At 33.2% G+C, this 13131-nt stretch overlaps 1 protein-coding gene across 3 annotated transcripts in view; it reads right to left on the bottom strand.

Annotated features, from left to right (window-relative positions):
• The window catches only part of SMG1 (SMG1 nonsense mediated mRNA decay associated PI3K related kinase), an 88076-nt gene that overhangs the window by 48278 nt on the left and 26667 nt on the right, over positions 1 to 13131 (bottom strand). For all 3 annotated transcript variants that reach the window (XM_074346279.1, XM_074346280.1, XM_074346281.1), the window contains 11 exons: positions 12747 to 12805; positions 11527 to 11740; positions 9222 to 9347; positions 8738 to 8810; positions 7977 to 8074; positions 6608 to 6781; positions 4518 to 4742; positions 3186 to 3287; positions 2238 to 2507; positions 595 to 725; positions 270 to 431 (listed from right to left, as the gene is read on the bottom strand). In XM_074346279.1, coding sequence (XP_074202380.1) covers positions 270 to 431; positions 595 to 725; positions 2238 to 2507; positions 3186 to 3287; positions 4518 to 4742; positions 6608 to 6781; positions 7977 to 8074; positions 8738 to 8810; positions 9222 to 9347; positions 11527 to 11740; positions 12747 to 12805 — 1634 coding nt within the window. The remainder of the gene's footprint in view (positions 1 to 269; positions 432 to 594; positions 726 to 2237; positions 2508 to 3185; positions 3288 to 4517; positions 4743 to 6607; positions 6782 to 7976; positions 8075 to 8737; positions 8811 to 9221; positions 9348 to 11526; positions 11741 to 12746; positions 12806 to 13131) is intronic.

The following is a 13131-nucleotide window of genomic DNA, read 5'->3' as shown; positions in this document are numbered from 1 at the left end:
CCCCAAACTAGCATATATTATAACAAAAAAACTTTTAAAATCTCTACAGAAACATTTGTCTGTAATATATTGCAGGATGGAGAGGTTTCATGTAATTCTTTCAAGAACAAGAAATTCTAGATTCAATAATAAAACAAAATTTTAAAGTGTTTCATTGTAAAGCAGCTGCTCTACCCCACCTTGATAGTCTTCATTTCGTTTCTCAAATTATAATGCCAAATTAAGAGAAATTAGAAACAGTTAATAATACATTATAAAATATTAGTTACCTTGTGTCCTGGTTAAGATTATCTTTCTTAAGCAATATTCCCAGAAGATTTAATGTAATTGAGAAATGTTTTTTTGTGGCTGTAGTTACGGTACTAATCACAGCTCCATCAAACAAGGATGGGGAGGAAGAACTAAGACTACTAGATATGAAGTGGTCATGCCTGCAAGACAAAATTTAATCTTTTCATCTATCACTTAAAAAAATGAAATTCCAAAGTTAAATCAACACTTTTTTTTAAAAATGTATACTCTAAAGGGCCCATCTTCCCCTTAAAAAATTTAAAAGCAAAAGTTTTCCATAAGAAGTATTTGTAAATACATTACCTAGTACAATGAGAATACAATGTGTAGAGCACTGAATACTGAATGGCAGGGAAGTGAACAGCCAGGTCACCATGCACAATCATCAGATTCTTACTCAGGAGGGCAAAGACAGTTGGAGACAGTGCCCACATCTGATGAGATATGAAAAAGTAAATGTTTGGCTCCTCCAAGACATACATAAGCATAGAAAGAGTTTATCTTTCAAAAAATATCTCTACACATTTTGAAAAATTAAAATGACATATTTAAATTTGGAAACAATCTAGGTACACTAAACCTGGAATCAGCAAACACTTCTTGTGAAGAGTAAACATCTTAGCTTTTGCAGGCCACATGACACCTCTGTTGCAATGTCCAACTCAACTCTGCCACTGCAGTTAGAAAGCAGTCACAGACAAAAAAACAGGAATGAAAGTGGCTATGTTCCAATAAAACTTTACAAAAATGGGTGACATTTTGTGATGGTTGCACAATTCTGTGAATATACTTGAAAAATTATTGAATTGTAAACTTTAAATGGGTACTGTATATGTGAATTTTATCTCAATAAGATTAAAAAAAAAAAAAAAAAGATCTTGAGCAGGATTTAGTCCGGGGTTGTGGTCTGCTAATCCCTCGTCTGTTAAACAAAGCCCTTGTACCCTTCCATGCAGATCAAACTTCCTTAATTTTCCATATACTGCAAATGGCAAGTTGCCCTGTCCAATGAGAAAAAAGACACACCCTGCCACACTAAGCTTTTTCCATCCTTTTCTTTCTATTGCTAAGATACTCCTTTCCACCTGACTGACCTATCCCCAGGCCTCCTCATTTCCAGAAGGACGTAAACCTCTTCTAATCTGAACACAATGTGAATTCCTCAACAACCAAATTTTTAGAATGCAAAGAAAGGAAGAGTCTACTGCAGTCTTCCAACATAAGCCATACCTAGTAAAGAGGGAAAGAGCAGCTATGGAAGGACACAAGGCAACCTAATCTAACAACATGGAGAGCATGCAAGTATAAACATCAAATCTTGACTCTTCCCTCCTTCTCTCTTGAAAACATTATTCCACTTAATTATATCCTATTACTTTTCATTATAAATAATACGTTTTTCAATCCTGCAAGGTCCCATAGGAGGGAGAAATATACCAATAATAGCAATAATTATAAATCAAAAGCAGGGTCACTTCAAATTTCTTAAAGGAATGAAATCTTTAATCTTTTCCCAAGAATATATGAATGCACCTAGAAAAACGTAGGTAGTAAAAAAGTAAGGACCATATGTAAGCACTAACTCTAGTGGGGAGCAGGAAAAAAATACCAAAGAAAGAAGGGATTGCATACTAAAAGAACTATACAAATCTGTCCTGTGGAAAATGTTGACAGATTTTCTACAAGCATGCTAGAGTAAACAGGAGAAAGCATTAAGAATTTTCTAAAAAAATAAAACAAATACAAAAAAACCTATTAAGGAAGGTGAGAGCTAAACTTGGCAAGAAAATATTCCTGTCAACTTTAGTTATCCAGGTATGTCCAAAATATTAGCCATTTGTTCTGATTCTGTAGACGCACTGCCGTGATAGCAAATGAAACATTTAACATGCAATGAAAGAGGCTTAAATGTGGATAAAGCAAAGCCGTTACAAGTAAAGACTCACCCCAATTAGTGAGTTTTTAGCATTTCCAATTGTAGTCAGAGCACTGAGGTCAAATATAACTACAAATTTTGCATTGTCTACATTGAATACATGATTCTTAAAAGCCTCATGTTTTATTTCAGAACAGGCATCAGGAAGTTGTAGACTATGTAGCAGGTTGTTTAGGGCACAAGTCATTTCTCCCAAAATTAATTTATAGGCAGTCTCCAAAACAGGAATATTCTTCAGGCTGAGCACTGCTTGATAAACAGCATGGGCAACAGCAACAACCTTAAAAAGAGAATTCAGGCAAATGAAAATTAAATGGAAAGCAAATTACTATCTGCATAATGGTGATGATGAAAATCAGTTTAAGATTGATAAATTCACTGTCCAAAACACCAAAGACCTTAAATTTTAAAAAAGTAACTTAGGGAACCTACATATATCAGTAAACTTTTTAAAATCTATAAAGCTTTATTACCAAAAAAAGGTCCTCTAAATTACAAATGACGATGTTTAATTTCTTAAAAGGTCTTTTTTTCTTTTAAGCCAGTATTAAAACATATACAAACAGCAGTTCATTAAGATAGGTGTTACTACAGCTACTTGGAAAGTCTATATAATGGCTTTGACTGGGAGTCAGTTAGGAAATAATGAAGTTATATTTAAAACATACACAGAACTTCTGCATTTATAATTTTACAAACACATCTGTTTGGCCTTTATGAAAATTTAATAAAATAAATTTAACAAAAACAAATGATGGAAATCTGGAAAAACTATCTGGCACATCACTCCATCCAGGTACACAGTATGCAATCAACAAATATTAAGTGAATCATTATAATTCCTGTATTTAAATCAAATATTTATCATTTCAATTTGATTTATGTAGCCTATTAAGTAACATGAGTCAAATTCTTCAATGACCTAAGTCATCAAAAGTCCAATCAGTGTGTCACTTACCTCTTTTTCCTTATGATAACGCAAAAATAGTAGTTTAGATGACGGTATAAATAGTTTTTCTACAAATGATGATGGCAGTTTTGTATTTATCTGTTCAACAATCTAAAAGAACAAAATAAAAGGAAATGAGCTATCAATTCACAAAAGAATATGGACAAGTCTTAAATGCATATTGCTAAAGGAAAAAAGCCAATCTGGAAAGGCTACGTACTATATCATTCTAACTGTATGACACTCTAGAAAAGGCAAAACTATGAAGACAGTAAGAAGATCAGTGGTTGTCAGCCATCTGAGAAGAGGGAATGGGAGGAACACAAGGGACTTTTAGGGCAGTGGAACTAATCTGTATGACAGCATAATGGTGAATACACAGCACCACACATTTGTCAAAACCCACAAAATGCACAATACAGAGAGTGAATCCTAAAGTAAACTGTGGACTTCAGTTAATAATACTGTGTCAACTTAGCTCATCAGTAATAATAAATGTACCACAGTAAAGCAAGATATTAATAATAACAGAGGAAAGTACTATGGGGAGAGGTTATATGGGAACTCTACTTTTTGCTTAATTTTTCTGTAAACCTAAAAACAGCTCTGGAAAATGGTCTATTAAATTAAAAAATAATGTTATATTTTAAGGCCTTAACATTATTGACATTAAAATGTTTAGATACCTAAATCATGTATCTATATTTCCACTTAATCAGGGGTATTTTTTTACACTGGCAAAGGTTAAGTGTTAACTATGGCAGAAACATTCAGCACAATGTCTTCTAGAATTTGCTTTGAAATTATCCCATTGTGGATGGAGGGAGAGCAAGGAGGAGGCAGAGAGTAGGAGGCCTAGGTGAAACCGCATGGGCCATTTGTTTTTAATTACAGAAACTGAGTATTAGGTATGCAGAGATTCATTACACTATTCTACATTTTCTAAAAAATGGTTCAAAATGTCCACAGTAAAAGGTGGAGAGAGGGGGAATATTTATGGTCAAAAAAGAATAAAAACTGTAAAAAGAAGTTTAATATGGGAAACAAAACATAACAGGGTTTTTCAAAATAGCTATCAAGTACCTTCTCTATAAAGTGTTTATCAGGAATGCTAGATAGTCTTGTGAAGGATGATAATTTCATCAAAAAAATGAATAAAGCTACACTGGGATGAGCTATTAAACACTACAAGTTAAATAGGTAATAGGGCAAAAAACTAGGTTATACAAATAAGACTAATTAATGCAAAAAACCCAACAAGGTCTTAATTTCTTCCATATCAATTTAAATTTAAGGGTCTGAATCAATATATTAAAAGGCAACAAAAAAGAATTCATGTACCAATGTGAGTAAATTCAAGACTGAGATGATATAATCTGTACCACAAGTCTGGCAATTCTCCAGTTGATCTAATCCATATGTAATGACCATGTCACAACGTATAGTCATGCTAGGATCCAAGCTGCCGAGCAAAACACCAACACACTCATTAGCAGCTGTCAACACAGCCTCAGAAAAAAACACTTGGTTTGCAGCCGTCACACATCTCATTACTCTGTACAGAACCTGCAAATGGGGAAAACAAGCAGCTTTTTAAAAAAATTTATTCTTCCACAGAGTAAGAAAATAGTTTCTGTTTAATTCCGTTTTAACTGAAAATTAACTGCCTGCCTTCTCAATAGTCTCTTAATATTCTAGTTCTCAGTGGTTGGATAACAAGGGTGTCATTGGTACAGTACGCAAAAAGGATCTTGCTTAAAGAATTCTCAAGTACTATAATGACAGGAAATGGAATTTGCCATCCTGTACTTCCCTCATACCCAGTTCCTACACCCCATCGAAGTCACTAAATGGCTAAACTTGAGAATCCTTAAAATAATCATAAAATAAACCAGAACTCAGAATAGCATGGGAATAACCTGACATGAGAATAACTTTCCATAGTCTAGCATTTGGGTTTTTTTTTTAATTGAAGTACAGTCAGTTATAATGTGTCAATTTCTGGTGTACAGCACAGTGTCCCAGTCATGTATATGCATACACACATTCACTCTCATATTCTTTTTCATTAAAGGTTATTACAAGATATTGAACATAGCTCCCTGCAGCATTTGGGCTTTTAATCAACCCTTTAAAACTAGTTATCCAAGACAGCTTTAGCTTATGAAAGTTCATGTGCTGATGGTCTCTTTGTAAAGATGAATACTCTCATTCATAATATATAATACTTATTTCAGGATTATGAAAATCTTATCATTTCCTACCAAAAACCCCACTAAACTATAATAGTCAACATTAATGTACTAAATTTCTATTAAAAATAACTTAGGAAAAAATAGAACAAATTGATACAAAAAGTATTTCTTAAAATTTTCTGTAATATTCAACAACCACTATCACAGAAGTTTTTTTAAACCTACATGTAAGTTTAAAAGGTCTAAAAGGACCTTTATAAAAGAGTACATTTAATAAATAAAATATCCTAGAAATAGTATGTTTCCTTCCTTTTTGGTTTACATCCACTTTTATTTCAATACTGACAAAGTCATGTAAAAATATTAAGCCATTCTAACCAGTTTTAAAATATCAACATGCTGGTTTTAATTATCTTCAGGATCTGACATTTCTGCTGAAATACACAATTAACTTATCAAGAATTACATATGTAATTAATGTTCAACTTTATCTAGCAATGTGTTCAAAAAAGTAAATGGTCATAAAAACTAAAATTTTATTCTAACCGTAAAAGTTTAATCATTTAGGTTAAATCTTTTATGACTTTATCACACAGGTTTCGCCCTTCTTATTCATTCAAGTAGAGTTTAAGGATGGAGGTTCATTTCTCACATCCATTATACTGAACCACTCACTGGACTGTAATATCATACAGCTGACATCTGGGGCTGCTGAAATGTGGCAATCTAGCCACCTCAATAATTGGTCTCAGACTACTACATATTTTAAGTTCTTACATCTTTATAGCCTTTGATGTCAGGCTATCAAGTTATTTAATCCTGTTATGCTTAAAGAAAATTATTTTTTGGGAGTTTCTCTATACATGTTATTCTTAGTATTTGGAAACTAAAAGGAGATGCAATAATTTAAAAGCAAAAATTAATTATTATTAAAAAATTGAAGAATTTAAAAGTATGTATTAAGAACAAGACTAAATGGACCTACAAAGGACCCCCTAAAAGAAAAGTTCATGGACATTTAAAAATTCAGAGTGGACTTTTTTTTCATGGGGAGACTAGGGGGATGAGGGAGAGTGGGATATGGAATTCCATACTTCTCTGGCTATTTAAGAAAGTAGCCACACATACATACGTGCTAAACAAAGGAAGGGTTAATAACATAGTTCACAAGGTAAAGAGAAGAATTTAAAATAAAAAGCAATTTTCTGAATGATACTAAAGACTACTAAAACTTACATCTGTTACATATGCCTCAGTAATCGGTGGACCCCGAATTGGGCTGAAACGTTCCCCAATGCTCCTCACCACAGTACTGAATACCCGAAGAAGCGCTGCCAGCTTTGGTAGGGACACTGATGGAGGAGGAACGTCTTCATCCACTGACTCCCCAGAGGCCACATGGCTGAGGTCCTAGATGTGAATTCACAGCATTCTTACTGAAGTAGGACATTGTTTAAAAAACAAACAAAAAGCAACTCCCAACTTTTAAATCAATTAATTTTATGATAGATTTTTACAAATAAAGTCAGAAATTTTTGCCACTCCTGAATTGGTTTTTGCTAACAATGTCATTCCAGGTATTCTTTGAGCCAATCAACTCAACAATACGTTGAACCTGAACAATGAAAGGGTTGGTCTTAAAAACTATACAACATTATAAGAACTATCCTAGTTTTATAATCTAGCTGAGGAAATTAGATATACTCAAAGGAAAAGATAAGCAAAAAATGAGGTACTAGAATTAATATATACCTACATATAATTAAGCACCAAAACAACCGAAGAAAGTTAGATCTGAGGGATATCAAAGGGAAGTCTCTACAAACTAGAACGGGTGGTTGATGAGCAGATCAATTTTAAAGATGAGCTAGGAACCAAAACATCCTAGCTGTGGGGGTAAAGAAGCATGTGGAAAGCAAAATATTCCCTCACTTTTCTCTGAAAGGGAGCAAACAGACAGGCACAGTTAAAAGTAGTGAATTCTATTGTTTGCTACAAACAGCGAAAGTATAAAGAAAAGATGAAGCTAAATCTTTACATAAGGCCTGATCACCAAAAAAGAATCATGCTAATTACCATCTGAGTAAGGAACAAACATTAAGAGATTCAGACATGAGATTTAAGCCATGACGGTGGCCAGGAAATCCGAGAACCAGTAACAAACTTCAGCAACACTGTTAAAAGTGTCATATTCAAAAAGGGGCTGAAGCCAAGCTTTGTCCTCTGAAGCCAGATCCAAGATTCCCAAAACAAGAAAAAGAAAAGTTTTTAGGGGCTTTTATACAACATCGATTCGCCCTTTTCATAACCAAAAATACAAGTGAAATATAGCTGAAGAAAATGTCTTCAGAAAATTACCAGCTATCAAAATTATTTCAAGCTTTGGGAAATTAGGCCTGCATTGTTCTTTGTCCTTCTGGTAATTTTACTAGTAACTTCAAAGCATCTGGAAAAAAAAATTTTAATTGCAGTGGTCTTGTAATTTTTGCTTAAACGTTAGGGGATCTGAATTATTTTAAAATAAATCTGCCCTGCTTTAGACTTTTATTTTTGTTTTCTTCTTAACTGAATTTTAGGAAATGTCTTAGTTTTTTTATTTACTCACCTCAGCATATGCCTCCATGTCCTCCAGAAACTGACCAAGAAGAGTGGTAGAAAATGCAAGATCGGCTACCCAGAATGGCTCCAAACTCTGCAACCAGCCTAGAAAGCATGTAAGAAATTTTGAAAGAGTAGAAAAAATTTTTAAGTCCAAGGTAAAAAAAATATTTAAGAGACTTCCTTTAAAAGGGATCTAGTTTTCAAGTTGCCCATCCTTTAAACATGCCCTACAAAATAAAATTAGGACTGTTAACTTAAATATACTAATGATTAATCACTACCTCTTTTAATGCTGCAGAAATAAAAATTCCCCAGAAATTAAAATACAACCTCATGTTCTCATTTTTTAAAGCAGATTTAATATCCATACTGTCACTACACACATGGCTTAGACTAAAATGCCACAATATACGACCAGCCTGGCTTTCTTCTCCAAGGCCACACCTGGCCACCAACAGTGTACATTCATCTCGCCAGTGAAAATGGGACCACTCACTCACCAGCGGAACTGAATGAACTACTCTCACCTGTGTATCTTAACTTCAGAAGTTTATTGTACCAAATGAACTATGAGAAACTATAGCACCTGGAACATTTTTCCTTTGAAAAGATACATTTAGCTAACAAGTAATCTTCACCAAAATATTTCTCTGAAGCAATTATTTTTCTTGCATTATCAAAAAACAGTTAATTAACCACTGGTCTTTAAGGGACTAGCACTCCTTCCACAATATTTAAGTGACTGGTATATTCTGAATGACTCACCAGACACCTGCTGTGTGAGCGAAGGTTTCTGAGTATGATCTATATGCCATCCGACTAATATATCAACTGTATCCTGGATGAAGACAAAGAGAAGGGAACCAGTCATTTTAAGGTCTTACTGCTACTCCACCTATGGACCATTTCATAGTCAGAGATCCTAGAAAGAGCATTTTATATCCTACCTGCTAGACATTATACGAACTTAAAGGGGGTTAGGGTGGGGGGACAGGGTAGAAGAATGGAATTTTGTTTATGACACTAATGAAATTATTTTTTTTCTTTAAATATCTTAAGGTATTGGTGTCAGCAAGTACAAGTGGTATTTTTTATAAAAACAATGTTATTAGATCATTCAATCCTGGGCCCTAAAACATCACTGATTATATGTGAAGGAACAGAAGTTTGTTTTCTACTACCCCAAGTCCTCATACATTCAACCAATCGCTCACCTCATGATCTGAAAAGAAGGGGTCAGGGAACTCACCCTAAAATTAGTGCTGAAAATATGAGGGTAACATCGAGCTACCAAAAGAATGCACTTAACACATTTGCAAAGTAATTCTGGTGTATCCACATTTTCAAGAATGGACTGCAGGCTGGTCATTACAAGCTAAAAAATAAAAGTTACAAACTGTGAACATTTAAGAAAATGGGGAGAAAATAAGCAAATTAGGTTCATTATTTAAGAGTGACTATATTCAAAACTGACTATGATATCAAAGAAATAAATTCTATGGTTCCAGTTCCCCATACTTTTCAATCCACTAATATATTAGGCTGAAAACAAATACTGTTTTTTCCTTCTTTAATGTCTGTTAACATTATTCCTAAGTAACATGTTTACATTATTTCTAAGTGCTCTCTTCAATACAATGGATGTGATTAAAATTTCAAGTAACAAAACTAAGATGTGCTTGCAAAACTTATCTTTAAAGTACCAGAATTACTTTCCAATTCAAAATAGAGCGCAAATGCTGTACAATTTGTGCTTTAAGGTATCAGTACTTGCTTCAATTTGGAATGACTTAGAGAAGATTAGCACAGCCCCAATGGATGAATGTAAATATATGGCATACTGCTTATAGAATATTTTGCAGCTGTTAAAACCCATTTTTTCCCCAAAAGGAAATCTCTTCTTCACAAAAGAATGATTTTATAAATATAGAAGGACTGCTAAAACTAGAAAATCACCATTTTGCAACAGCCAATGTTATAATCTATACAAGGCACAGAACATGAATGGATGCTAAAATCAAGTGAAATATTACAAAGAAAAACAGGATGTTCAGAGGGGCTCAGAGTATCATGCCCAGATAACTAATTACAAAGGGAGAAAAAATAAGCCTTCACAATGGGAAGATCTGGTTGGTCATCACCTTAAGCAGGAGATGAAACTGTTCATCTCAGAGTTATGTGAATCTGAAGTCATGTGCCTGCTAGTACGATAAAATGATAAGTATGAACCCATGAAGGATTCATGACCAAAATGTTTGAACTGAATCTAATCAAAAAGGAATAATCAGACAAACCCAAAAAAGTAGAACGTTCTACAATATAAGGGGGACAAAACAGGTGCAGAGAACTGTTCTTCTTAGGAGAGATTAAAGAGGCACACTGCCATCTTTCAGAGATTAAAGATTCATCAGTGCATGAATCTTGATAGGATCCTGGCTCAGGTAAGACAAAAGCTGTAAAAGGCATCTAGTGGCAATCGCTAAATTTGAATATGGATTGTATTATGTGATAAAATTAATTTTCTTAGGTATGATTTTAATATCGTTGTTATACAGGAGATTAGTCTTAATCTTAGGAGATGTATGCTGAAGCATTTTGGGGTAAACCATCATGATGTGTGTAATTTATTTTCAAATGGTTCAACAAAAAATCGTGCATATGTGTATGTGTAGAAATAAAACTGTAGCAAAATGTTAATAAGTAACAGTTCTAGGTAAAAGATACATAGGTGTTTATTGTACTGTCCCATCTGTTTTCTTGTGGATTTGAAATTTTTCAAAATACTTGGGTAAATCTTCATAATATAAAAACTGTATGCAGAATAAGCCAAATTTGGTGTCATGCTTGTTAATTACAGATAATTTTATGAATCCTTCCCAAAATTCTTTTCATCATCTCTTAAACAAGGAAAAATGAAATTTTTAAAGAGCAGAATAATTTCTCATGTTTTTTAATTAACCAAAATAAAATATATCATGAATTGTTAAAAAAAAAAAGCAAAAATAAAGATATCAAATAAGCCTAAAAATACCAAATCTTAATTTTTAAAAACATTGGCTCAATAAAAATTTAATTACTTATAACTTTGCTCAAAATTAAATTGGGAATGATTTTTTTAATAATTCAGATACACAATTTTGTATCACATGGAATTAGAATTTTTGACATATTATCAAACGTAAGAACGCCTGAAGTAAGTTGTGATGTTTAGTTTTTGTCTCCTTCAAAAAAATGTGAAGTCCCAGTCTATCTGGCTTTCCTCATGGAGATTCTATTTCCAAATCTACAAATGATTCTAGTACCAAGTAAATTCAAAGGAAAGCTTCCAAAAAAGCTAAAAGACAAAATTAAATAATAATAATAATATTTAAAATCTACCTTTAATGTGTATCATTTCCTCAAATTCAGAAAAGGGAATTCTATTTACGTCATATGTACTGTCACTAGATAACCCCTATTCTAAGTTTCCTTTCTTCAAGCTCCCCTTCAAGGCTGTGTGTTAAGGACAACTTTTTCCCCAAGCCAATCATCAATCCCCCCCAGCCCACTCTTACCTGCATTACAGATGAAAAGGCTTTCTTCTCTCCTACAGTCTCTAATGCTCTGTAGGTGGCGCATAAGTAGAGCAGTTTAACTTCATCTTTTACAGATGAGCTAAATTTGCTAAAGATCCATTTGAAGATCTTCTCGGCCTCGTAACTCAGAGAAGCACAAAGAAGGCCAAGACAGCAAGCTCCCTCCTGTCTCAACTCCTGAAGCAATTTGCTACTGTGTTTATTTTAATGCAAACAACAAGAACACAAAGAAACAAAACACACAAAAAGCTTAAGTTTTCCAAGATGACAAGAACGATAGATACATCTTACAACACAATGTCTTAAATAATTTTTTAATTTCTATTCAAACTACACAAAAGGTTGAAGTTGTAACCACTTTAAGTATTCTCTGTATCCTGCAGTACCCCAAAGTACCTTTGTTAGACTTTATATTTTCTTTTATAGAGTCAATTCTTTACAAATAGTAAGGATAGGCCTAGAAATATAAAACTTGGGCTTCAAATTCTATCTCCAACTACATTAACGGATTCATAGAAAAGGGCAGCAAAAAGTGATCAGATAAAACACACTATATAATTTCATACTATGTAATGTTCAATATGTAAGGATTATAAAATAGGAAATGGTAATAGTTAAATACAATAAACTTAAAAAGGGTAACACTGAATTAAGTATAATATTAATGATAAACTATATAAAATAAAACCATCAAAAAGCAGTAAGGTTATGACCTGCTGAGACGAGTTTTGGATGCTTTCCAACACCGCAATTCTTTGGGAATCAGCATAGGAAAAAAATGACTGCACACCTTTGGAGAACCCCAGTAGCCTCAGAGAATAGCTGGCTTGAATCCACTGTTGCCCAAAGAAGGACGCTCCCTTTTACCTCTACTCTCTAAGCAGTTTCAAAATGCTCTAGTTTACAAAAGTTAATTGCATTCATTCATGCTTGCATTAAGAGTTTATGTCATTCTATAAGTCAATCCTCAATTATTCAGTCATGCAGACAAATTAAAAAAAAAAAAAAATGGCTTTCCCTTTCAAGTGGATTCCATTTGTATTCAGTGGTAATTAATGTATAAACAACAAATAAAGATGAGAAAAGAACACAGTGAAACATTAAATAGATGTTCATAAATATAAAGTCAATGAATTTATCTTCTTGTATATGTTTAGTAATTTCTAAAAATGTATTTTAAAGTCTTTTAAATTACTTACCTTTCATTAAGCACATCATGCACAGCAGCCAAGATATTATCCAACTGTTTAACTAGTACCTTAAAAAAATTAATAAAAACTTCAGATTCCTATTCTTTAAGAATAATATTGTGTACTTTTTTTTTAACTTGTGTTCCCCTCCAAATTATAATTGCACAGCACCTTACTTTCCTTATTATTCCCAGGCCCCAATCAGCATATATCAGGTGTGACGTAAGTTTCCTTTCCGACTCTGACAGAAATTTATCCACAGGAAATATATAGCCATGATCACCAATGAAAAAAATAAGCTCAAAAAGCTTGTTTTACTTACTGTGAAATGGATTTTTTAAAAACATGAATTGATTAAGTAGAGAGATATATGAGAAAGCAGTATGGTAAAGTG

This window comes from Camelus bactrianus, chromosome 18, assembly GCF_048773025.1.
Source record: "Camelus bactrianus isolate YW-2024 breed Bactrian camel chromosome 18, ASM4877302v1, whole genome shotgun sequence".
NCBI lineage: Eukaryota > Metazoa > Chordata > Mammalia > Artiodactyla > Camelidae > Camelus > Camelus bactrianus.
The sequence above is the reverse complement of the archived record's forward strand: the minus strand, read 5'-3'. Positions and strand labels throughout refer to the sequence as shown.